Source organism: Pteronotus mesoamericanus, unplaced genomic scaffold (genome assembly GCF_021234165.1).
Source record: "Pteronotus mesoamericanus isolate MK-2021 breed Mesoamerican mustached bat unplaced genomic scaffold, CSHL_Meso_final scaffold_21, whole genome shotgun sequence".
Classification (NCBI taxonomy): Eukaryota; Metazoa; Chordata; class Mammalia; order Chiroptera; family Mormoopidae; genus Pteronotus; species Pteronotus mesoamericanus.
Genome location: NW_026555310.1, coordinates 11,626,344 through 11,651,256, shown reverse-complemented (window position 1 = coordinate 11,651,256; position 24,913 = coordinate 11,626,344). Strand labels below are relative to the sequence as shown.

The 24,913-nt window shown below is 34.1% G+C and overlaps 1 protein-coding gene and 1 long non-coding RNA gene across 6 annotated transcripts in view; one reads left to right on the top strand and one right to left on the bottom strand.

Moving 5' to 3' along the window:
• Positions 1-24,913, top strand: part of CNTN1 (contactin 1) — a 309,314-nt gene that overhangs the window by 202,617 nt on the left and 81,784 nt on the right. For all 5 annotated transcript variants that reach the window (XM_054591232.1, XM_054591233.1, XM_054591235.1 and 2 more), the window contains 4 exons: positions 2,021-2,171; positions 6,999-7,126; positions 7,423-7,598; positions 23,253-23,373. In XM_054591232.1, the coding sequence (XP_054447207.1) occupies positions 2,021-2,171; positions 6,999-7,126; positions 7,423-7,598; positions 23,253-23,373 (576 nt within the window). The remainder of the gene's footprint in view (positions 1-2,020; positions 2,172-6,998; positions 7,127-7,422; positions 7,599-23,252; positions 23,374-24,913) is intronic.
• LOC129084921 (uncharacterized) overlaps positions 1-24,913 on the bottom strand; it is a 67,790-nt gene that overhangs the window by 4,818 nt on the left and 38,059 nt on the right. Inside the window, exons 2-4 of the long non-coding RNA XR_008530633.1 lie at positions 22,950-23,002; positions 13,727-13,818; positions 11,971-12,035 (exon numbers count right to left, since the gene is read on the bottom strand). This is a non-coding gene — a long non-coding RNA (uncharacterized LOC129084921). The remainder of the gene's footprint in view (positions 1-11,970; positions 12,036-13,726; positions 13,819-22,949; positions 23,003-24,913) is intronic.

Below are 24,913 nucleotides of genomic sequence, written 5' to 3'. Positions count from 1 at the left end.
AGTATTAAGGAAAATAAGGTTTAAAAAAATGGATATCCTCTTAATTTTAAATTTTCCTGCCATTCTTTATAGTGCTGAGGATCATATTCCATTTTTCCTCATAAAGTCAAAATTTTTTGGTAATATATTTAATCTAGTTTATTTGGATATCAAGCAAAAGTTAAGGCTTTGGCTTCATACCACATTACTTTGCAATGGAGTACAATAAAACCATTTTGACTTAGAGAAAATATGAGGTAAATTTGAATTTTTTCAAAATATAAACTTTATACTTCTTAAAATTTCTTGTTTATCATAATGCTTTAGAAAAATATGAATATTTACTAGCTCAAGCTGAAAATCTCTTTATATTCAAGGCTTAAATCTTCCAATCATTTAATGAGTACTAATGTAGCAATTAAGCAAGCTGAGAATTTTTAGGCTTGGGTCAATATTCCTGGGCATCTTTATATTAGGCTCAGTCTATATTTGTTTATTACTTTAGAAACCCCTCTCCCTTCTTTAGTTGTGCAGTTAATCCATTTATTCATCTACCAAATATTTATTGAGTACTTACTCTATATCAGATACTATTTTTAATAGGCCCAGTAAAGAATGAAAAGCACACACAAAAAATGCATGTCTTGTTCTTAGTTGGATGAAAAACATTCCCTTATTTCTTCCCGCTATTAAAATACATGGGCCCTGGCCAGTTAACTCAGTTGAATAAAGCATCATATCAATACGTCAAGGTTGTGGGTTTGATCTCCAGTCTGGACACATACAAGAAGCAACCAATGAATGCATAACACAACAAATCCATCTCTCTCTCTTAAAATCAATAAATAAAAATAAATAAATAAACAAATAGGAAAATACTCTAGAATCTATCCCTAGAAATTCAAATATTAAGTGAGCATGTAGTTATTTAAATAACCATGCCAAATCTATTTGAGAATTGATTCAATGGTAGAAGTGCTGAATCTCAGGCCCACCCTAGCCCTACTGGGTCTGTATTTTATCAGTCTTCCGATGATCTTGATGCACAGACAAAATTTGAGAATCACAGCACTAGAGGACGAAAAGTCAAGACCTGGATCAAGATATACTTACACCTAAAATACGCTTCAGAAAGGACACTTACAGATTTTTGGAATGTGTAGAAATCAATGGATGGAATCACCCTTGATTCTGCTAATAGACAGGGAGATTGAGAAGTGAGCTAGATGTAGGGACCCTAAGGAAAGTTAGAGCTTGCCCACAGTGGAGTAACCTGTTATGATTCTTTATCCTGCTTCCGTAATTACTCTCTGTACATTGAGGTAATGATTAACTAGAGGTGAATCATGCCCTCCTTAATTGGATCCATTACTTTCCAGAAGGCAGAGCTCTCTCTGGTTATTTTGGTATCTCATATTATCAGCACACAGTGGGTGTTCAGTAAATGTTTGTTTAATGAAGAAAGAGTCATATTGCTTAATGAAAAAAGCATGTTTGCAAATCACAAGGAACTATATTTGAATGAGAATCCTATCTGATACTTGCTGCCGGTGATATTTTTGACAAATTATATAATTTTAATAGATATCACTTCTCTCACTTATAAACTAAAGATGGTTCATTTACAGTGTGGTCGATAGTATTGATTGTGACCGTATATTAACATTCATGATAGTGCTCCATTTCCTCCAGTCTTTCACTTGTCTTATGCAATTTAGTCAAATCAAGTAAATTAGATGTTACCCTCAAAGTAAATATGTATACAGTATGTTGAATATAACTAAATCTTATGGTAACCCAGTATCACCAAGAATTATACATTCAAAATTAGTAGATTTTATGAGTTAAACATGCCTCCTTAAAGTTATTAAATAAAAGAAAAAGATATTAGTATTAGATATAACCTGTCATTTGGCCATAGCTGATAATATTTGGTGAAATTAATCTTTTCTGTTGCTCAGTAATCACAGAGGAATAAAGGCATAGAGAAGAATTTTTTCTCTTTAGCAAAAGAGAAAAATAATCATTTATTTTCTTTTAGCTTTGGCTCCAACTTTTGAAATGAATCCTATGAAGAAAAAGATCCTGGCTGCAAAAGGTGGAAGGGTTATAATCGAATGCAAACCCAAAGCTGCACCGAAACCAAAATTTTCCTGGAGTAAAGGGACAGAGTGGCTTGTCAATGGCAGCAGGTCAGTTCAAAATCTAGATATCCATTTGGAATTCACTATTTGGGAGTTTATTTTACAGACAACTTGTTTTCATATCAATAACATAAATGTCCTTTGTTCCAGCTTTTCTCCTCAGAAGATACCCTAGTTCTAAGAAGAGCAGAAATACTTACCCAACACTGTCAGTACCTATTATAATCAAAATCTTATTTTTTTTAGGTTTATATAATTTATAATGAATTCAGAAAACTGAAATTCAGAGTCTTGGTAAATTGCCCAAAGCCACAAAAGTAATAAACAATAATAAATAAAATAAGATTTCTTTAAGTTAGTTTACCCCTAATAAGGGCATCTATATCCATTCATAATTGATTTAATTTAATACAATTAATCTGTTAAATATTCCAGTAAGAAAATAAAAATATGATGTTCAAGTACAAATCACCTCATCCTATCTTCTTAAGTGAACAAGAACTTCTTGTCTTCCTCACAAGTAGTCCATCTACCAATGTTTTGGTGGCTTCAGAACTAAACAAAAATCACGTGACTGGCATAGGTTATTTATATAAAAGCCACACTAAATGCTTTCCGTAAGTTTCCTAGAAGAAGCTATGGTTATATTGACACTAAAATTTAGAGAGGAGACAATCAGGATGGAATATAGGAGGAATGAAATGCAGAGTTGGGAAAGCAAGTAGTATTCCAGGCAGGGAGAGAGAATAGCATGTGCACAGACTGTAAGGCAGAGTGTATAGATGTGTCCAGAATGCAGAAACTAAAATCAATTTGTCTTTAGAGGAAAATGGAAAGGAATTTTATGAGATGACAGACAGTAAGCCAGATCATCAATAACAATGTTTTCAATAATAAGGGGCTTGGGCTTTCCTGTGAGCTATGGAAATCTGAATAAAGGCTTAAATAAGGAAGGAAAAAAGGTTTTGCCCTTTGGAAGAGTATTGTGGACAAGTGTGTAAGATAGATCTACTTCACAATAATTCAATAAAGTGGGTAAGATGAGCATTATCATCTCTATTTTGATGTATCTAAAGCCTGGAAAGGTTAAAGTGACCTTCTGAAAATATATGGATAATCTCCAAATTGAAAAACTTCAACCCGTGTCATATTAACATGAATGAACACATGCTAACACAGTTCCCCTATTAGGAGGATCACAAGAATGGCTGTGTACGGGGCAGAGGTGCGGTGGGAGGCAGGGGCTGCGCAGGAAAAGTAGATGCTTCCCTGAACACATTAACTCACAGTTAATGTATCTAAGAGTTATTATGAATTTAAGAAAATGATACTAGAGAAGCAATGTTAAAGGAAGAGCCAAATTGTTCAATGTGTTGATGAAATATTAATAGTCTGACAATAAACAATACAGAGGCTAATGAAAGTGTAATCCCAGTTTTAGATACTCACTCCAAAAACAGCCTATGGTACAGCACTGACCATTGGCCGCCCCTCACCTCCCCCCGCCACCCGTTAGTTCTCAGCCCTTAATTAAAAAAAAAAATGGCTTCATTTCTAAGGAGGACCAATATCATTGGCCTCTCCAACCAAGGATTTGTCTGAACTACGTTTCATGGACTTGTTTTTCTTAAATACCATGTTCAAAAAAAGGAAAGAAAATCTACTTCCTCAAATTTTACTATTTTAGTCCCGTCATGATAGTGTTAACATCTTTGGGTTAAATTGAATGACCTTTTGAGGAAAGAATCTATCAGTCCAATTCTGTTCACTACTTTAATCCATTAATATCTAGGTTATTTCAGTACTACTTTATAATTGATATAATATTTCATGTAAATATAAAATTGAATGTTATAAAGTAGTATGTATCAAGAAGAGTTAAACTAATAAATTATTTTTAGAGAAATAAAATATTTCTGTGGAAAAATAATATTCAAAGAGTAACTGAATAACTGCCTTTAAGCAAAACTATAATTTCATTCTGATTAATATAGTTATAAAATAGTGGTTCCACATTACAAAGTTATTTCTGTTCCTGGTTAGTGGTTTGTATGACAGTTTGCGCAATATTTGCAATCAGTAAACAAGAAACATAAACCTTGATAAGTTGTGATTAAGTTCTCAGTTGTATAATTTTATTTTGGGCTAAAATCATATACATTCTCCAACAAAATTTCTTTGTTGTTGTTCATTCATATCTCAGACTGCTCTCAGCTATAATGTAAACTTTATCTGAGCCATTATGGGAAAGGATCTTGAAGATTCCTTTCTACTCCAGAGTTAGTATGCTTTAATGATTACTAAATAAAACAGAGATCACCCTGTAGTAATTTTGGCAACAGCAAGTGAGTAATTTATTAAAAACTAGATAGTCCCTAGTTTGTCTGATTCATATTATCTGTATCATAGTATATGAAAATAAGAATAAGATTCTGGGAGTTTAATCTACATTGAATTAAAATTAAGGACCATTATTACAAAAAAAACAAGCCTCCTACATATTCTTACTAAAAATTCATTGTAATGCCATAGAAGAACTTTCTAAAAGTATAGGTGAAATCAGTGATACAAGGAAGTATACCTTTTAAAGATGATAAAGATCAATTGAGAGCAAATGTATGTGAGAAAACTAAGAAATTAGTGTGGATTCTAGAAAGAATAATTGTTGCTGTTGTTTCCATTGTGACTTAACTGTAATATCTATTGCTTTAATTGCAAAATAATTCAATGAAACTGGGGTAAAAAATTGGTTAAGGACTTACACTAGAGCTTAGTGAGGAAAAAAAATGAGGCATGTTAATGTTGGTACTGTGTTAACATGGAACTACAAAAAAGCAGATTAACAATATAGGATTAACCATGAAAGGGAGTTATTGATGTCGATTAATAGGAGAGAAAACAGAGAAGACAGCATGGATGATGGGACAGCCATGTGACCAAGGCATAGATCTACCTCCGGAAGAAGGAGAGAGGGAAGGAAGGAAAGCTGGGTGGAAATGACTTGGACTGTGGTGCAGATCTAAGAGACCACGTTAAGGCCACTGGAGAGTCTGGTAGCTAAAAAATGCCCATCCAAGGCATCTTGTATCTTCTATGAACAGGCCTGGCTTAAAATGCCTCCCAGTTCAGCCACTGACCGAGAGCCGCCTGTGGAAAGTGTGGCCTTGGCTCAAACACAGTGATGGTTTCTGAGGGTAGAGTCCAGGGCGATGGATCAGTGACACTCCGTAGAGTGGGAGAACTCAGAGACACATTGTCAAAGCTTTCACAGAATAAGTAATTACATCTATGTGGATATTATTTTGTTACTACATTTCTTCTTCATGAAGCAGGAAGTACTATGTCATGACCTTAAGCTGGAACTGGATATTTAAAAAAAGGAAAGGAAATCCTAGGATATATTATTGGTGGAAAATCTTATATGAACACTTTTATTAGTAAGACAGATGTATAATATTTTTTCCTTTATCGAGCATGGCCCTTAAAATAAAATATGTGAAGAATTGTTGACATGGGTTGTGCAAATTTTCAGAGATTAATTAAGTTTTTGGAAATGATACATTTAAAAAACTAAATATCCAGTGACAATTAAATCTATATTGAATCTAAGTGCAAGGTGTTGTATGGTAAATATGTTATATATATTAAAGTTATATATAATGAGTTTTCCATCTCTAGCCTCTAAGGAAGAGGTAGACAGGCAGAGGGAATATATTTATATTCTGTTCAAAGAAGAATTTCCTAAATATTTATCTGTTATGGAAGCTGCTTACTAAGGCAGGTTTTAACATATCTTTCTTTAAAAGATCCTAAAAATAAAATGTTTGTATTTCTCTGTAGCCACAAAAACGTCAGTCTGTCCTCATTTCAGAGTCTGAATTGAACTTTTGAGCTACATTGAACTACATTTCTAGAAGACCTAGGTTCATTACTTCACAGACTATGACTGCTTTCATCCTGTCCCATAGAGTTTTAAAAGTCATTTTATGGTGGCATGTGGAAAACCATTTGCTTTAATTAAATTCCATGTAGTTCATTCACTTAAAAAGAAATGTTGATTGAAGGAGTACTCAGTGATCAGTGTCTCACTACTTAATATGTTCCTGGTGCACAAAGAAGTTTTGTTGTTGTTGTTGTTGTTGTTGTTTATGGATACATTACCTTTGGAAACATGGCCCTATACAAAGCAGATACAAATTCCTGACACAAGATGTTATCATCTAATGGAAAGATAGGTTAATGAGTGAAACTGAACCATGTCAGATGAAATATGTATTAGGAAAAGAATCTGGGGAGACGGATAAGATGGGGAATGCCAGGACAACAGTGCCTTGTGTGTGTGTGCGCGTGTGCGTGTGTGCAATACTAACTAGAACCATCAGGCCAACCTTTCTGCAGGTACAAAATCCTGAAGGATGGGAGAGACAAATTGTGAAATTGTCCAGGGCCTAAAATGGCAATCAGGGGACTGTGGCTTTTACTTTGTGTGAGGCAAAAATCACCATATGGTTTTGAGCTGTCAAGTGACATCGCTGAGCAGAAGAGTGACATGATATGACTTATGTCATTTATGTCTTCATGTCTGGCTAACAAAGGGAAAAGACATGGGGAGTCAAGGGTAAGCGCAGGAAGCCAGTTAGAGTCAACTGCAAAAGCCCAGGAAGAAATTGAAAGTGCCTTCCTAAAACAACTGTCAATTCAGAGAAAGCACATTATCAACAAAAGCTATGATGTTTCCCCTTTAAAAATCTCACTGCCAATTAGTTTGTGTAAAATGTACTAAGAAAATATTAATGTCTGTAATCTAAGAAAAAAGAATAATAAAGTATTTCATGAAATTAATTTTATGAATTAAGATTTTTCCCATTTGTATAGAATATTCATTTGGGAAGATGGAAGCTTGGAGATCAATAACATAACAAGGAATGATGGTGGTACCTATACATGCTTTGCAGAAAATAATAGAGGGAAGGCAAATAGTACTGGGACTCTTGTTATCACAGGTAAGAAAGAATTTGACCAAAATAACCTTTTTTTTTAGTTTAGCATTGATATATTTCTAATGTACTATAAGATGTGGTTCAGTGCTAAGCTTCTAAGAAGTCAATATATTGATAAGTTTCTATTAAAAAAAAAACCTCTGGGCAAACCTCTTGTTTGATAAAATTGTTCCTGGAACTTTAATTTGAAATCATCATATTTGCATAGAGAACTCAAAATATATTGATTTTTATGCTTTTAATGCATTAGATAATATTTTCTTGAATTGTGCTTTACTCCTTTATTTAAAACTGTGCAGATCCCACACGAATTATATTGGCCCCCATTAATGCTGATATCACTGTTGGAGAAAATGCCACCATGCAGTGCGCTGCTTCCTTTGATCCCGCCCTGGACCTCACATTTGTATGGTCCTTCAATGGCTATGTGATTGATTTTAACAAGGAGAACATTCATTACCAGCGGAATTTTATGGTATGTGTTTTAAGTTTTCTATTATTAATATCCTAGTGACCACATGTGTCTGCACTGTAATTCTGTTACTATAATAATTTACATGAGACCGAAAAATAGAAAAAAAAACAGCATTTCATGGGTATTCTTAGGTTAATCAGAGTACTCTTGAACCTTTCTGAGAGAGGGCAGCCCTGAGTATTTGGGTAAAAATATTAATCAATAAATATTCTTTGTGTTTTAGGTCCATTTTCTCCTTAATTAGAATATAATTTTTATATTGATGTACTACACCCCTCACATTAACTTTAAATATTAACTTTAAATGAGGTAAGAACATAGAACTTATCATTTGTTAAAATGATTAATTTAAAGCATTCACTTTATTCTTTGAGGGTAAGAAATAAATAGATTTCATATATATACACACATACACACACATATGTATATATAAAACGGGCGTCTGTCCAGAAAAAGTCCAGCCATTGTTAATATAATGAGAATAGTTTGCATGACATCAACGTAACCTGGCAGCCAAGGAGAGTGGGCTGGAATGCGTATGTGTGAACAATGACAACTTCACTGTACTAGTCAATGGAGGTGGTAGACGCCCATTGAACGAGCATGTGCACTCTCTGTTTGTCACTTTTAATATAACTAAGCAAGTAGAGCAACAAATCTGCATCAAATCTTGTGTTAAGCTTGAACATTCCTCCATGGAAACTATTCAGACGATTCAGAAGGCCGCAGGTATGAGCAACTGGTGATTGGCAGCTTCATCATGACAACACACCTCCTCATGTATCATGTCTCATGCAGAGATTTTTGTCAAAACATCAAATCCCCCAAGTGACTCAGCCCCCTACAGCCCAGATTTACGGCCCTGCACCTTCAGGCTTTTCCCAAAACTAAAATCACCTTTGAAAGAGGAGAGATTTCAGATTGTCAATGAGTTTCGGGAAAATACAATGTGGTAGCTGACGGTGATTGGGAGAACTGTGTGATATCCCAACGTGCCTACTTTGAAGGGGATTGAGATGTCACTTTCATGTGTATAATGTTCCTTGTATCCTGTATCTTCTTCAATAAATATCTCTATTTTTCATATTATATAACTGGATACCTTCTGGACAGACCTCATACACATATGTGCATATATAGGTGCATATATACATATATACACATATGTATATACACACATATTGGGAAGTTTGGAGAACAAATCTGTGTGACTTGAAAGGGTTAAGTGGCTATTTTATTTTATGCAGAGGAAGCATACATGTTACAAGTCCTATAATTAAATATAGGGATGTCTTTTTATAGAAATAAAGGAAGTAGGTAGAAGGAAAAGACTGGGAAGTGATGCAGGAATAACAATTTGGTTGGAAGCATCATTTGTGCATTGATAAGTCTGTATAGTTTACCATGTATTTTAAAAGCAAATTGAGCACCACCCCTACAAATTTGTTCTCTAGACCGGTGACTGTTTAGGAACCTAAAAACCTATATAGAGTATATGCTTAGTTAAGAAAACTTTAATTTTATTTTTAGAAGTCAATTACGGATATAGAAATAAAATTTAAGTTTGAGTTAATTCTGAGTTAAAAAAATGTATAAGATTTTTAAAGTCCCATGAAATCTGAAGATTGGGGGTGTGTGTGTATGTGTGTGTGTATGAAATATATATAGTATTACATTTTCAAATAGTCTAGTGCTTGTAAAAAATTCTTCTAGAATGTTCCATTTTAAAAAGCCAGAATAATTTTTCAATCAGGTTAAAATTGATTTTAACTAGATGGAGGCATTTCTCTTAAATTTTATTAACTTGGTTCAAAGAATAACTATTGATGCAATCATCAGTGTTAGTGTCTTTCATATGTTAAATATAATTTTTTTCTTTCTGTTTAATCTAGTAGATTTAACTATAACTGTAAGTCTACAGTAAATCCATCAATTGTCTTTGTTTCTGAACTGAACTTTCACTTTAAAAAATAACAACTAGGAATTGGCAGAGAACTATTTTAACATTCCAACACATGATATTCTTTCCTTATACACCTAAAACTATGTTGATATGCTTAATCATAATCATGCCCAGCATTAGTAAAATTGACACCAGTATCTTTAATAATTACTCAAATTGTGTTTTGTTTTGTAAGAAAAGCCAATGCCACTCAGTTTGTTCTCAGTTTAAGAAAAAATAAAGCGAGCTAAACAGAGATCATATTTTTTAAAAATAGACTTTTGAATTTGCTCATTTCTTTGGTTTGATAAATTGAAAAATTCCAAAAATATAACAGCCATAATTTAATAGCTGCTGTGAAGTCTATATAAACAGATTTGGGGGTATAAATTCTTCTAAATTAAACTGAAACTTCATGTGTGGAGCCTCCTGACGTTCTTTAACATAATAGTTACATTGCAGTGGTTGATATAAATAAACATTTCAAAAAAAGAAATTAAGAAAGGGAAAGAGGGAGATAGAAGAATAAGAGTCCCTTGACTTAAAAAGAGTAGAAAAGAAAGGACTGGAACATGTGTTAAATAAATAATAAAGGAGATCATAGAAAGGTAACAGACTTTGACCACCATTTACTGCAGTCCCTCACTCTGCAGAAGGCAGACACGGAGGTTCACGTAGTTGCTCCTCAGCTGGTCTAGCGGAGAATCCACACTGCAGGCCCATGCCCTGGACTCACAATGCTGGTTTAGCCCAGTCCACCAAATAGTGATCTATGAGTGGTAGAAAAAATACTCACTGACTAAATATGCAACTTAATTGGGTGAATATGCCACAGGCACATATTAACACTTTGTAGATGGACAGTTAAGATTCAATTCTTTAAATACCAAAAATGAAAAAAAAAGATAAGTATATATGTTAAAATAATTAAGCTTAATTCTGTCTTTTGAATCTAAGAAACATATAAAGCTTTCCCTCATATCTTCCTTCACTTTTAAGGCAAACTTCAAAGTCAGACTTCACTGCTAAATGTACAACGCAAAATTCAAGTGAAAACACCATATGTGTTTCATCTTTTTGGAAGACAGTCCTATGGCTAGTAATTGCTTCTGGGCTCTTTAATAGATCACTGTCCTAAGGAGTGACTCTTTCTATCTAAGGCTGAGTGAATGAAACATAACAGAGGTAGCAAGTATTAGGGACCACAAATGCAAAGCAAGGAACATTGCTAGCTGCAATGCCTATTATTCAAGTGGCATAGGTGAGGATATCAGTATATAATTTTTTGGTTCCTTAAATAATATTTTGATTTAATTCTGGTAATACTTCAATAAGGGAGTAGTATTTATTCATTTAAAAATATTGTGCTGGGCATGTATCACAAGTCAGGAAGAGTGACAGGCACTAGAGTGAATAAAACACTGAAAGGTACAAACACAGGTGCTGACCCAAAATAAGCCAGAGCTACTCTGTGAGTTTAAAATTCAGATGTAAATGTTTTGGCTGCTATCATGGTTATCAAACTGATGTTGTTATCATCATATTGTTTTAATAATTTTAATTGTGAAAATTAATATCAGGAGCTCTAATTAATAAAGAGAATTTAGAGTTCAAAATTTATGCTTTTTATTTCATGAACCTATATTTTTATTTTCCAATTTAATTTTAATAAGAAATGCTATTCAGTAATCAAGTCTGCTTTAATTTTAACTTGCTGTTCCTGATTTTGACCACCATGTGGCAGCCTTACATAAGGTTTCCAATTTTAGTCTGGCATAATTGTTTATGAAATTAAATACATTTTCCCATGTACTTATATCTAAGATTCGTGGTTATAAGTAGCTTTAAAGTTTCTTCTTTATACTTTTTTCCAATTATATTTATATGATTATCATAAAGTAACTACATTTTAGAAGATACATTTTTTAAAGAATTTATAGTGAACAGGAAACAAGATTTGTGACAGTGAACACACTACAATGCATACAGACATTGAATTATAATATTTTATCTGAATGTATAAATAAATATATTAAGTAATTTATAGTGAGCACCAAAAAAAGCAAAAATAACATTGCCATTCCATTTAATAATCCTGCTTTTGTAAAACAACTTGGAATTAATTTTTTTAAATGTAAATAAACACTCAATACTGATTATACACTAAGTATACACTTAGTAGCACTAAGAAGTATCTAATTTGCTTATCATGTCATTTATTTCTTTATTTATTCAATAAATATTCCCTGAATGTTATATTGTTACGGGATGTGGGTCAGTTAATGTTTCTCTTAAACTTGAACCCAGCATAGAAGGCAATTTAGAATATATAAGATCATAAATTTAATTACCTTGGAGATTTGATACAATAAGCTATTAATGCAGTTTCTCTGGCATTCTTTTATTCTAAGTGATATGGCAAATACTTACGTTTTCCAAGTCCAACTATGAAATGGCTTCTATTTTGACTTTCCAATTCGATAGCTATTTATCCCCTTAAATACAAAAAGGCAGAGTAATTTTATTTACCCATTTAATTTATAAACCCTCTTGTTCTAGAAAGTCCTTAGATTACACACACACAGACACACACACACACACACACATACACACTAGCATATCTGTAGCATATCATTTATTCCTCTCCCATAGTGATGACTGATCTGCAGAAATTATTTTTTAATAGCCACCTATCTTTTGACATCAACTTTTTGTCATTTCCTTTCAACTATTGGACAACATTCTCCCTGTCAGAGCTATTATCTTTGTTAACCACATGAGTTTCTTAAACTTACCAATTCTGGCTGTCCCAATATTTTTTTTTCTGATTCTTTTATTACAAGTAAGTGTTAAAATTGCACTTAAGCGAGAAGTTATTGCTTGGCTGCTTTGAATTCATAAACATCATATACATCCCTCAGAGACTGTGCCACAATGAACCCTGGGTTCTCAGCTCCATTTTTTCACTTCTTATTCTGTGACTGAGCCTATGATTAAGCCTCTCTAAGCCTCGGATTTTTTCCTCTGTAAAATTTTATTAATAATTCACTTCATTCAGGTTACTTCATTGGGTTTGCAAAGCCAGTTACTTCATAATATTTTTTGTGAGGATTCAATGAGAAAATGCCTATAAACTTCTTGGCACAAGATCTGGCTGATTGTAAGTGATTACTATGAATACTCTTTATAATAGAAAGAATCATTCTCCATTGAAAATTTCTAAAGCTTTTGCCAAATAGTTGTTTTTTCTATTACAGATCTCATTTTTCATAATTTAATTCTTGCACTGCTTGCTGTATGGAACACTTGGTCCAAGACAAAAATTTACTGAGTCCAGTAAAGAAATAATAAATAGTCCACATTTGTTGAGTTCTCCCTATTGACCAGCATTGGGTTAAATGTTTTCCATGTATTTCTCAGTTGACCTTCACCAGAGTCCTCTATGGAACACATATTATTGTGATTTTCTTAATTTTCAAGATGAGGAAACTGAGGATTAAAATGGTTAAGTAACTTGCCCAAAGTAATCTTGCAAGTAGCAGAGAGAAGATTTGAACCCTAATTGTCTGATTGCAGGCCCTATGCTCCTTATCACTTCAGTTTTTAATCCACTGGTTAATATTCATACCTACATCAGTTTAGGTAACCCTCCTCCCATTGTTTGAAACACTGTAAAACAACGTTCAACTCATAATTTATTGTGTAATCTTGTTTAGTGAGCCATTTATGCCTATTCAAGGTTATCTGATTTCCTTCATTTTGCCTATACTGTTAGCTACCTTTGCTATACATGTAAATCAATTCTGTAGTCTCAGGTGGTCCAACAATAAAGTTCTAGGCAATTCTTAATGATCTCCTTTAGGCACATGCATGTATATGTTTGCTGGTATGTGAACATACATTCATTTTGACTTTAGTGACAACACCAAACATTCTTACCCTTCATTCTTAACAAACATTCTTAACTAAAGGATACAGACTTCTTACAGGCTATGTTTCTTTTTCAAAGAAAATATTAATTATACTGAACTTGTCACAAAAAATATGTTAAATAGTAAAACATATATATTCCATACTATAGCATGTTATGAACTTGAACAAAACTTCTGCCTCTGTAAGACATGCAAAAAGAGAAAAACAGAGAGAAACAATAATAATAAAAGAGAAGTTATTTTTTTTCAATTACACAGTTTTTCTTATCCCTGTTGACCAAGGTGAAGATCGTCCAGAGTTATGGAGTACCACGTTGGAAGAGAAAAGGAAGGTTGGGCAGCAACCCTGAAAAAAGAAAAAGATCAAATTAGAGCTACAGAAAGCACAACAGGAGACCAAGCAGGCACAGTGAGATGCTATAAGCCCTAAAGTGGCACTTTTAAACCAGGAGCAATTTTTCTCTCAAGGCAGTGTTGGCCATACTTGGAGACACGTTTGGTCGTCACAACCGGCAGGGTGGTTGGAGGAGGGCTGTGTGTTCCGAGCAGCTGTTTACCCCATGTGCTGCTGAACACCCTCCCATGCCCAGGACAATCCCCACAACAGAGAATTATTTGGTCCAAATTGTCAAAAGTGCCAAGATTGAAAAATGCCATTCCGATGGGAGATAAAAAAAGACTTGGAAATAAATGGATTGGCCACTGACAGGTTTTAAGCATGATGTGCTAGACACAAGGAGAAGTTGTATAATCCTGAGCAGATGAGAGCACTGAGAACAAAAAAAAGTATTATAAGAGGCTAAATCAAGCATTTTCCAAAGTAGCATGAAGTAGAGGATAGAATTAAAGTGTTTTATGAATTTAAGATCATATGTTTTGATGAGCAGTGGAAGAGAAAAGGAACTACATAAAATGTGTATGATCCCCTGACACACAGTTCTGTGACCCACACAAAACTTGCAAAGGCACCATACCTGTGGGCAAATCTTCTCTCTGTTCGTATCAGTAATCAACTGGAAAAGAGGCAAAGATTTCTGGCATACCTCTCTCTTTTTGCATGTATGTTAGAACATACAACTTTTCTGACTTTCCTTTTACTATCATAATAACCTTTACCTACACCTAATTATTGTCTTTTATTTGCCCTTTTCATTGGTAAATACAGAGGTAGGTATCTATGTTCACGAGATGTGTCTATACCTGGGTTAGCTTTTTTAGATCATCACATTTCTAGTGTAGAGACCATGTGAGCTAAAGTTACTCTGTAGCATAGCATTGCATAATCTAGTTTTTAGTAAGCATTTGTTGGTAGCAATGCTAAGTGAATGGAATTAAGCTTATATAGAAGCTATTTTTTGTTCTTTAGAGATGTATTGGCTTGGAGTAATCTCCAAAATTGCATTGAAAATTAAAGAACCATTTGTTTTACATAGAACTCCTTGCATACTTATGCATTGCTGCAGTAATTATTCTGGCTTTTATGCTTGCAAAATACAGTAAGTATTTAAAATAAAAATAAGGGAAATAATCATGTAAACTTTGGTGTTTTAGTAATTTTAATATTTTAAATTGTGGGCTTTGATTTTTTTTTAATTTCTGATATCACAGTAGAAATTCCTCATTAGCTGTTGTATTCCAATCAATCAATCAATGAATGCAATGCAATCATTTTTCCAGTTGGTTTTTAGAAACAGAACACTTTCTAAAGACCTGGATTTTGGTTCTGGTTTTGCCATTGAACAGTTATATAACCCTGGGTTATACTCTGAGCCTCAAGCTTCTCCCCTCTCATATGAATAAGCTGGGCTACATTAGAAATTTTGAAAAACAACAATATAAAGTCTTTAGCAACAAAATCCTTTCTGCAAAGAAAATTTAAATCAGAACCCCAATAAAAAAAAAGATGAATATAAGTTTGCTCTGATTAAAGAGAAGCATGTGCTTGTATGTGTGAGCGTGTAGGGGATGACATGGTCAAAGGCCCTAGCCTCCGGGTTTCTCACTCCTTCCTGTCCAAAAAATGCCCCCTCTGATCCCTTCCTTCGACCGAGTGGTCCACGAAGATCTTTAGAACCCTGAGGCTAACAGGAGCCAATTTGAAAACCATATGAATTAAACGACATCCAAGTTTTCTTTCAACTCTAAAACATAGGTTCTAAATCCAAAGCTTTGATGTTTTAGTCCGTCATTCAAAATGCTTTGCAGAGATTTCAAGAAAAATTTCTTCCTTTTTGATTTTTAATTTAAAATGAGCCAATTTATCAAAATTGGACTCTTCAGCCATCAAAATAGTCATATTTAGAGATTTTCCACGTTTCCACTGGTTGTATAAATTACTGGGTAACTTCTTACTAATTTTTCTCAACCATGTCCCTTACTTATGTAAGTTTTTATATTTTCAATAACATTACTTCATTTTAATAAGTTTTAGTAATATATTTTTAAATATATTTATATTTCATCTTAATGCGGATGTACTACTTAAAATAACACTAACTTGAATATAAGATAGTATTAAGAAATTAATAATGTGTGAAATGGATTTCTGACTATGTAAGAGAATGGCCTTAGTTTTTTGGATATTCATTGTAATATTTTGAGGAATAAAGTATGATAGCATCAGTCATTTGTCTTTTAAGTGTTCAGCAATAGATAGTAGATAGAGAAAAACAAAGATTGAACTAGCTAGCTAGATAATTAGACAAAGCAAATACAGCAGGAAGTTTACAATTATTGAATCTAATTGGTTGGTATACAAATGGCCATTGTACTATTCTATTTTCTTATGTTTGATCACATAAATAAAATAATTACATATTGTATTCTTCCTGCTGCAAGAAAGTATCCACTTTTACCTACCAAACTATGAACTTAAATCCCCTTGTTCAATCTATAAAGCACTAGTTTGGCAACAGCTTGACCTGGTAGAAACCAGGAATATATATTAACTCTTAAGCCTTCCATCAGTACCTTAACTTAAAACCTCAAATTTCTTCTTTCTAAAATGGAGTCTCAATTTCGTTGGAGAAGAAAGAATCTCTCCCTAAGAAGTATGAATTAAATAAGACATCGTCTGTAAAGTAGCCAGCAATTTGCCATTACCTCTAAAAGGCATTTAACAAATTCATAGTAGCGATGGCCATGGCAGTAGCAATAGTAGAAATAGTAGTAGCAGTTTAACAGTGGTATTTGTAGCAGCTGAAACATCTGTCATTTCTTGCTCCTTATAACGTGAAAGATTGTTGCCTCACCTTGAGCATCCCTTTACTTCCTTGCAAAATAAGAGCAATGGTCCCATAGTTACTGTTCTCCAGGGCATCTCCTTTCTTAAAGATTGGGATATTTGTTCAGTGTTTCCAGTATGCAGGCACTTGTTTTGTTTCCATATTTGTTGACACATTCACATTAGGATTTTTGACAGATTAAGTTTTTGTGTCTCTAAATAATTCTATTGGTATCCCATCTATCCTGATGAGTTATTTTTTTCCCAGTAATTTCAGGCAGGGTTCTTTGGAAAAGACAATAGATGGGGGGATAGAAGGCAGCAGGAGAAGAGGAAAACCACATGTGGGATGGTTTGGCTTCATAAAAGAAACCATAGGCATAAGTCCACAGGATCTGAGCAGGACAACACATTGTGGACATCACTTATTCATAGGGTTGTCAGGAATCAGAGCTGGTTCAATGGCACACGACACACATTAGTAGCAAGAGTCGTATCCTATTAACAGCAAAGGCAGTAGCGGTAATAATGGTTATAGGTATAGTAGTATTGCATCCTCATCTCTATAATATGGTTAAGGATACTACTTATCACATAGGGCTGTTAAGAGCAAGTGTGTTTGCACATGTAAAGTATTTATAATGGTGCCTGGCACCTAGAAGCCTTTTACTAAATAGTTGCTGTTAGTTGTGTTGATGATGGTGGTGTTAAAGTTTCCCACCAACATAAAGTTGCATATGATATATTTGCTATAGTTATATTTTCTTAACCTAACATGCCAAAAGTAATAAAGAAAAATGTTTAGTTTTCATGAATATAGCATATAATATATGCTTATAAGTTGCTAGACTGTTCTCTTAAAAAAGATATTCTTTCCTCCAACCTTTTGTATCTATGACTTCATTCTGAACGCTGACAGAACAAAAGAGATGTTTTTGCTGCTATACAGCCAGCATGAGCTCTATGCTTTATCTAGCCAGTGTGTATACCATATCAGTACCATATTTCTTGTTTCGTTATGAGTAATTTGTTGTTAATACAACTTAGTAATTCAGATTCATTGATACGTCAGGAATGACTTTGCAGAGGTACTTCATGGCAGAGGGGGGAAGGAAGATATGGGCATTTATATTTTGGAAACCTTTTTATTTAAATTTGGGAAATTTCTAAGTGGTAAACCACATATACACTTTGGAATATCCCTGAGCGGTGCTATCACAATTTCCAGGATATGATTCAACTCTCCTCATGTGAAGGGAAGCATTTTGTAATTCAGCCAAGCTGTGGTTTTTAGTGAAAAATATAGAGAGCGTTCATATCTAATTTGTGGCGAGAATGTGCTGAGGTCCATGTTCTTTACTTGCTTTGTAAGCTTTCTGTTGACCACTGAGAACTTCAACTTCTCCTGAGGTATGAAAAGTGCTAGTACCATTTATAAAAACTTCAGTAATGCTTTTATACATACACAGCTATATTGGAAGTGATATACTATGTTTGTCATTCGCTTTCCTTCTGAGGCATTTCAGTGTCACCTTCACCAAATATAGAACAAATCAGAATAAATGTTAAAGTCACTTACTATTGCTTTATATAAGTAGGCTTATCATTACAGACCTAAGTTCCAATGTTTTAAAAAAAGAGCTGACTTTTGAAATGAACTAAGCATTAAACTTCTAGAATAGTTTAATTAAGAGTTTTAAAAAATGTAGCCTAAAGATTTAATAAGTATGCATTCAATATAATGTTTAGACATAAAATCATTTGTTTTTAATTACATGTGAAAAGTATGAAAAGAATGACTCCATTATTTATCCCAGAATAAAATAAGTAAAGACTAATATGCTTCAAAATGAGAGTGAGAAAAAAAGACCAATTTCATTTTGAAGAAAAGAATATTAGGTTTATAGTACTCAAAATTTTAAAAAGGGTAATTACAGTGTCACAAATCTTAAAAAAAATTATATATGTATTTTCCTGTCTTCAATTTATTTAAAATTAAGTAAAAGTATTTTTAATTTTGAAAGTGTTTTATTTTTTAAATTCCAATCTAATCACATGACTCATTGAAATAGTGGCGTTTAATGACAGGATTTTCTCTTCCTTAGATACATAATGTAAACAAAGTAGTGAGTTCTATGAAAGCATAAAACAGAACTAAGTGCTTTTTATTTTTCTGCACCTTTTCCCAAATATAACTATTATCATATAACAGTTTTAAAATATTTTAATATCTTTTCATTAATAAATATTTAGTGTCAAAGTACAGTGCTTTTAAAGATGTCAAAGCACATAAAAACACTCTGTTTTACAAATATATAGTGTTTAAATTATTTTATTTTACCATAATTATTTTATACATTTCCGCAAAAAATTGCTCAGAAATGTGCCAATTAGTCTTTAGAAAAATTGTCTTCCTCACAATTTTCCTCATTCTCTCAAAATGTTTTTTAAAAATAGGAGTTATAAATAATAAAATAACATTTTTCTGGCTATTCTATTAGAAGAATTCTAGTTACTATGGTATGAGGACTTAGGCCAAGAACAAAATTGGGCATAGTCCCCAAGATCATCTTTACTTCTGAATCCAACTACAAACTCTGGGCATTGCCGAAACCAATCTCAGGGTTGAGGTGCTGGAAGGAACTCAAAGAACTCCCTGAAAGCTATCATACTTAGGGTTACAGTATTGTACAGGAAAGGTGTACAAATTGAAATCAGGCTAGGGAAGAAGTGCACAAAGCAGAGTCCAGGAGCAATATCAAAGGCAGAACTTTTATTGTTCTCTTCTCATAGAGTCAAGGTGCATTACTCTGTCAGCTTTGGTATGTAGAAATAAGCATAGAATATTGCTAAAGTTTACCTGAGCTTTGGTGTCCAGAGATTTTATTGGGGCTAATCACATAGGCATAACTGATTGATTGCCCAAACAGTTCATCTCAGTCTCTAGGCTGCCTGATATCACATGACCAAAACCCCTATTCTGAGTTTCAGTGTTGCTCTTTCTGACATAGCCAGCCCCTACTGGAAAGCTATACCGGTGTGGTTAATTCCTAACCTAAATCACAGTGTAGGCCCAAGATACCCAAGCAAAGAAAGACACATGGACTACCTTTCAGTAGTTGAAGACAAAAAACAGGCCTCTCTTTGGAAAAGGCTAAGTTCTTTATAAAACATACAGGTTGGACAAATGGGTTTCCATTTTTTTAATGTGTTTACTGCATTCTTCTCTCTATAAATGCTCACATTATTCCTAAAACATTTATATTTCTTCATGAAATTAATGTATAAATAATTTTAAATATGCTATTAATGGGCAATTGATTTCATGTATATGAATAGCTATAATTGTTCTCAGTTCATCTGTTTTAATTACTAACATTATCATCATACATGTGAAAAAATCATATGATATTACTAAAAAAATTCAGTGAAAATATTTGAGGTAAAAGGTATTTATTAATTCATCTATACAATATTTATTTGTTGAATTCCTCTTGTATGTCATGTGTTTCAATGTTATTTGTATGTGATAATAAGATCTAGTCCCTCCCCCTAGGAATTACAATCTAATAGAAAAAAATGAATGACTAAACAATTATAGTAGAAAGAGGTAGTTGCAATGAAAATGTACAGAAGGCATTGCGTAACCCAGACTTTAGATTCCGGAGAAGAAAGCGGCATCTACAGTGTGACTGGAAGTTAGCCAAGTGATAGAAGTGGAAGACAGAGGGATCCAGGCAGTGCAAGTAAGATGTGCAAAGGTCTTCAGGAAAGAAAAGAAATAAAGCCTAAGTTGTCTCCAGAGGCTAGGACACAGGAGTTTGATGAAGAAATAGTCAGAGGAGGTATCAAGAGTGTATACTTCATGCGGACACCAAAGTACGTCTCATTGTGTGCTTATGAAGTGCTGTAATTGTCACAGGCTATATGAACTTGCTCCGCTAATTCTGCTTGTAGCTGAAGTGAATATATGTAACCTTCAGAGCAGATGTCAGCCTTGCAAGGACTTGTTGGCTGATTGATTGATGGTGGTGATTCTGACAAGTGTGAAGTGGTATCTCATTGTGATTTTAATTTGCGTTTCTCTGATAATTAGTGATGTTGAGCATCTTATCACATGACTATTGGTCATCTGTATGTCCTTTTTGGAGAACTGTTTATGGCTATTCAGGTCCTTTGCCCATTTCTTAATTCGACTGTTTGTTTTTGTGGCGTTGATTTTTATAAATTTTGGACAGTAAGCCCTCATCAAAATGTATTGGCAAATAAGGAGTTACCTCAAAAAATTAAAAATGGAACTGCCTTATTATTTTACTTCTGGGAGTATATCCAGAACACTAATTTGAGGGAATATATGCACCCCTACAGGCATTGCAGCATTATTTATAATAGTTGTAATTTGGAAGCAGCCCAAGTGCCCGTCAGTAGATGAGTGAATAAAAAAACTATGGTACATTTACACAATGGAATACTACTCATCCATAAAAAGACGGAAATCTTACATTTTGTGACAGCATTAATGGATGTGGAGATTATTATGCTAATTGAAATAAGCCAGTCAGAGAAAGACAAGTACTGTCTGATTTCATTTATATGTGGAATATAATGAACAAAATAAACTCACAAACAAAGTAGAAACGAACTCCTAGATACAAAGAACAGACTGACAGCTGTGAGAGGGAAAGGGGTCTGGGAGCCAGATGAAAAAAGTGGAGGGATGAAGAAAAAAACTCATAGACATAGCTAACAGTATGGTGATAACAAGAGGGAATGGAGGGTATGGAAGGTAAAGGAGTGATAAATGGTGATGAAAGGAGCCTTGACTTAAGGTGGTGAATGCACAATACAACATAAAGATGATATATTATCGAACTGCACACCTGAAACCTATATAATTTTATTAACCAATATAACCCCAATAAATGTATTTAAAAAAGCAGATGTCAGAATATTTGATAAGCAAGTCAACTAGTTCGTTCAAACAATGTATATTTAGTGTTATTATGTTCCTGGCACTGTGCCGATTCCTATGAATACAGCACATATAGCTCTACACATATGTAACACAGGGATATACTGCTGAACAAAACAGGCATATTTCCCCCTCAATGAACCTTATAGCCTTCCACAGAGACAGACTTTAATCATATAATTATGCACATATTTCATTGCAATTGAGACATATCATATGACATAAAATAAAAAGTGCTGTGACAAAATATAACAAGAGAATATAGAAAGGCTTGCTTGAGGGAACGACTTCAACTGGTATCGGTAGAGAGAGAGTGTGTTGTTTAGGTGATGGCGGTGAGAGAGCAGGTAAGAGGGCACTGTAGTTCCAAGGAAGCAACGCCATGGAGAACCAGCGATCAGAGGGACCAAGACACAGTTAGGTCCTAAAAAGGAAATGCTCTTTTGGAAAACAGAGTATAAGTGAAATGATGGCATTAGGTGAACTGGACTATTGGACAGAGTATACTGAATGGAACCAGGTTAGTCATTATAACACTTTTATTCCAGGAAGGGGACATTTTTAGAGATTTCAGGGTTTCTTTCTTTCTTTATTTTTTCTTTTTTCTTTTTACAAAGTGGGGTTATTGGTCACATTTGCATTTTTAAAAGGTCACTCTGAGTGACAAATGGAGAAAAGAAGAGAGTGGAACAGGGGTGAAAATCATGATGAAATGGGCTATAGTAGTTTAGTGAGAGATGTTGGTAGCTTGGAGAAAGGAGGAGGCAATAGTGATAGAACGAATGATAAATTCCAGTATTTATGTGGGAATATAAGGAAGTTGAAGAAGATACAGGGTTGAGAATGTCTGCAAAGTTTCTGGAAGGTGTGTTGTCTAGAAAAGTTGAGTGTTTTGGAAAGGAAAGTCAAATGTTATTAGAAGTCAAGCAAAATGAGTTGAAGAAATGGGATCCACATTACAATGGATTGAGGAATAAGAGGTAAACATACAGAAAAAACTAAAAAGAGAAATAAGGTTTTGAAGTAAGTAATGTTAGAATCCAAGCAACCATCAAAGAATTAAGCAGCTTAACATAAAGGAATAAAAATAATTCTTTGTCCAGGGGATAGAAGAGAAAAACAGAGAAGAGATGGGAGTGGGTGTGGAGTAGATACCAACGAGAAGGCAGAGCGCTGGGGGAGGTGATGGTTCCTGCGGAATTCCTCTAAAATATAATCAATGGGAATTTTTAAGAATAGAACTGTGATTTAAATGATAATACTTGGTGTGGATTTACCCTACCTTGCGGGATACAACGAGTTCCATCTCCTTCAATTCTTCAGTATGGACCTCTGCTAGTAAAAATAATAAAGTGTTAAAGATATGAGGGCTAAAATGCACCTTAAGTAGTTCACTCCCTTTATTTTTCGCTGGAGAGAGCCCAATGCTTAAGTAACCTAAGCAAAGACATGTGGTTAGCCTATCTACAATAGATGCCTTTGCTCGGTGTTCATTTTATCAGGGGCAAATGTCCTTCTTGGATCCTCAGTGCCATGTAATCGGTGACACTGTGTTGGTCTGAATGACTGCTGCTCCTGTTTGCAGCTGGATGCCAATGGGGAACTGCTCATTCGGAACGCCCAGCTGAAGCACGCGGGCAGGTACACGTGCACCGCGCAGACCATCGTGGACAATTCCTCAGCCTCGGCCGACCTTGTTGTGCGAGGTAAGGGTTTCAACATTCTAAAAGGTTAAAACCAAAGTTATTTCATTTGCATGGATATGTATAATTTTCTGGTAACTCTGTCTCGAATTCTGATATATTTCGAGTCTTGATCCTTGAGAACAGCTTCTCACTCCTGCCTAAGAATTTATGCCAGACGTGTAGTAAGCAACACTGATTTTGTTTATTTTTCTAACTACATGTCTTCTAGAAATTTACATCACAACCTCCTACTAAATGTTTGCGTTTGTAAACTTAGTACTTACCAGAAGTTCTCAGTTCCTGCTAATACTTTCTGTGTGTTGAGTGTAGCATTGCCTCCTTCTTTATTTTTTATGCAAAAAATATACTGGTGCCAAATGTTACGTATTTATTACTATTGTAGAATAAAATAAATGTATACATGTGTCATACTTCTATTTTGTGCTTGCTTTCAGACTTTTCCGTTCTTATAAATAATTGAGAATATGCTGGGATACACACTTGTCAATAATACAACCCTTCTGCTACTGACTACTGTATAGATGTGAGACAACCTCAGAACATGCTTTATCTTTTCAAAAATCATTCTTTGGCTCTTTGCTCACTAACTACAGAATGAAGGCTGTTCCTTTTAACTAAGCACCCAAGAAGTTCCATGGGTTGACCTCAGCCATAAGCCTTAATCTCTCACTATTCCTCATAACAAACCCTGCTATCCAGCTAGTCCACAAAAATACCCTAGTATTTCCACTTCTGTTCCTTGATTCACAGCATTCTTTCCAGGTCCTGTTTTCATTGTTTGTTGTTCAAATCTTATCTATCCTTCAGAGTTAGATGCAAGTATTAACAAATTCATGAGTTCTTTCTGAATGTCCCAGATATGAGCCACTCTCCTCTAAACTATCATAACAATGACTACTTCTCTGGCGTTTTGTATCAATCTGGATACACAAATTATCTTCTCTACTAAGTCATGTAATTTACATATACATTTTTATTAATATTTAGTAAGCTGCCAAACTCCATTGCATTGTTTCATTGCTCTCTTTTATTCTCTGTGCCTATTTTTTTCTACCAGAAAAAAATATATATTTTTTGCATTTCATCTAATAGAAATACTGATTCATCATTATTTAACTGCACACTTCAGTAAATTTTTTACACAGACAAGTAAAATGATACCCGTGGTTTGTCTTATTTTTCCTTCCAGATCTAGCTCAATCTAATTTCCCTCAATCTCATGTGCCTCCTGCACTTTCCTCTAGAGCAATGGTAATGTGCAGTCCTCACAATGTCACACCAGGAAAATGCTGAAAAGCATTTTATTCTAGTTAAATATGTTCTCCAACAGAATGATAAGAAGTCAGTCTGAAATGTCTTTATCCAAATGAACTTAGACATTCATTTCCTGTACCACTTATTTGAATATTAATAAAACGCCAAGGCTACAAAATACTAAATCAAAGAGTTTATTTAGGCTTAGTATTTTTTTAAAGAATATTTTGTTATCTGGGGCATCTGTTGTCTTCAAGAACTATGAAGGAGAGAAACTAGTTTACTG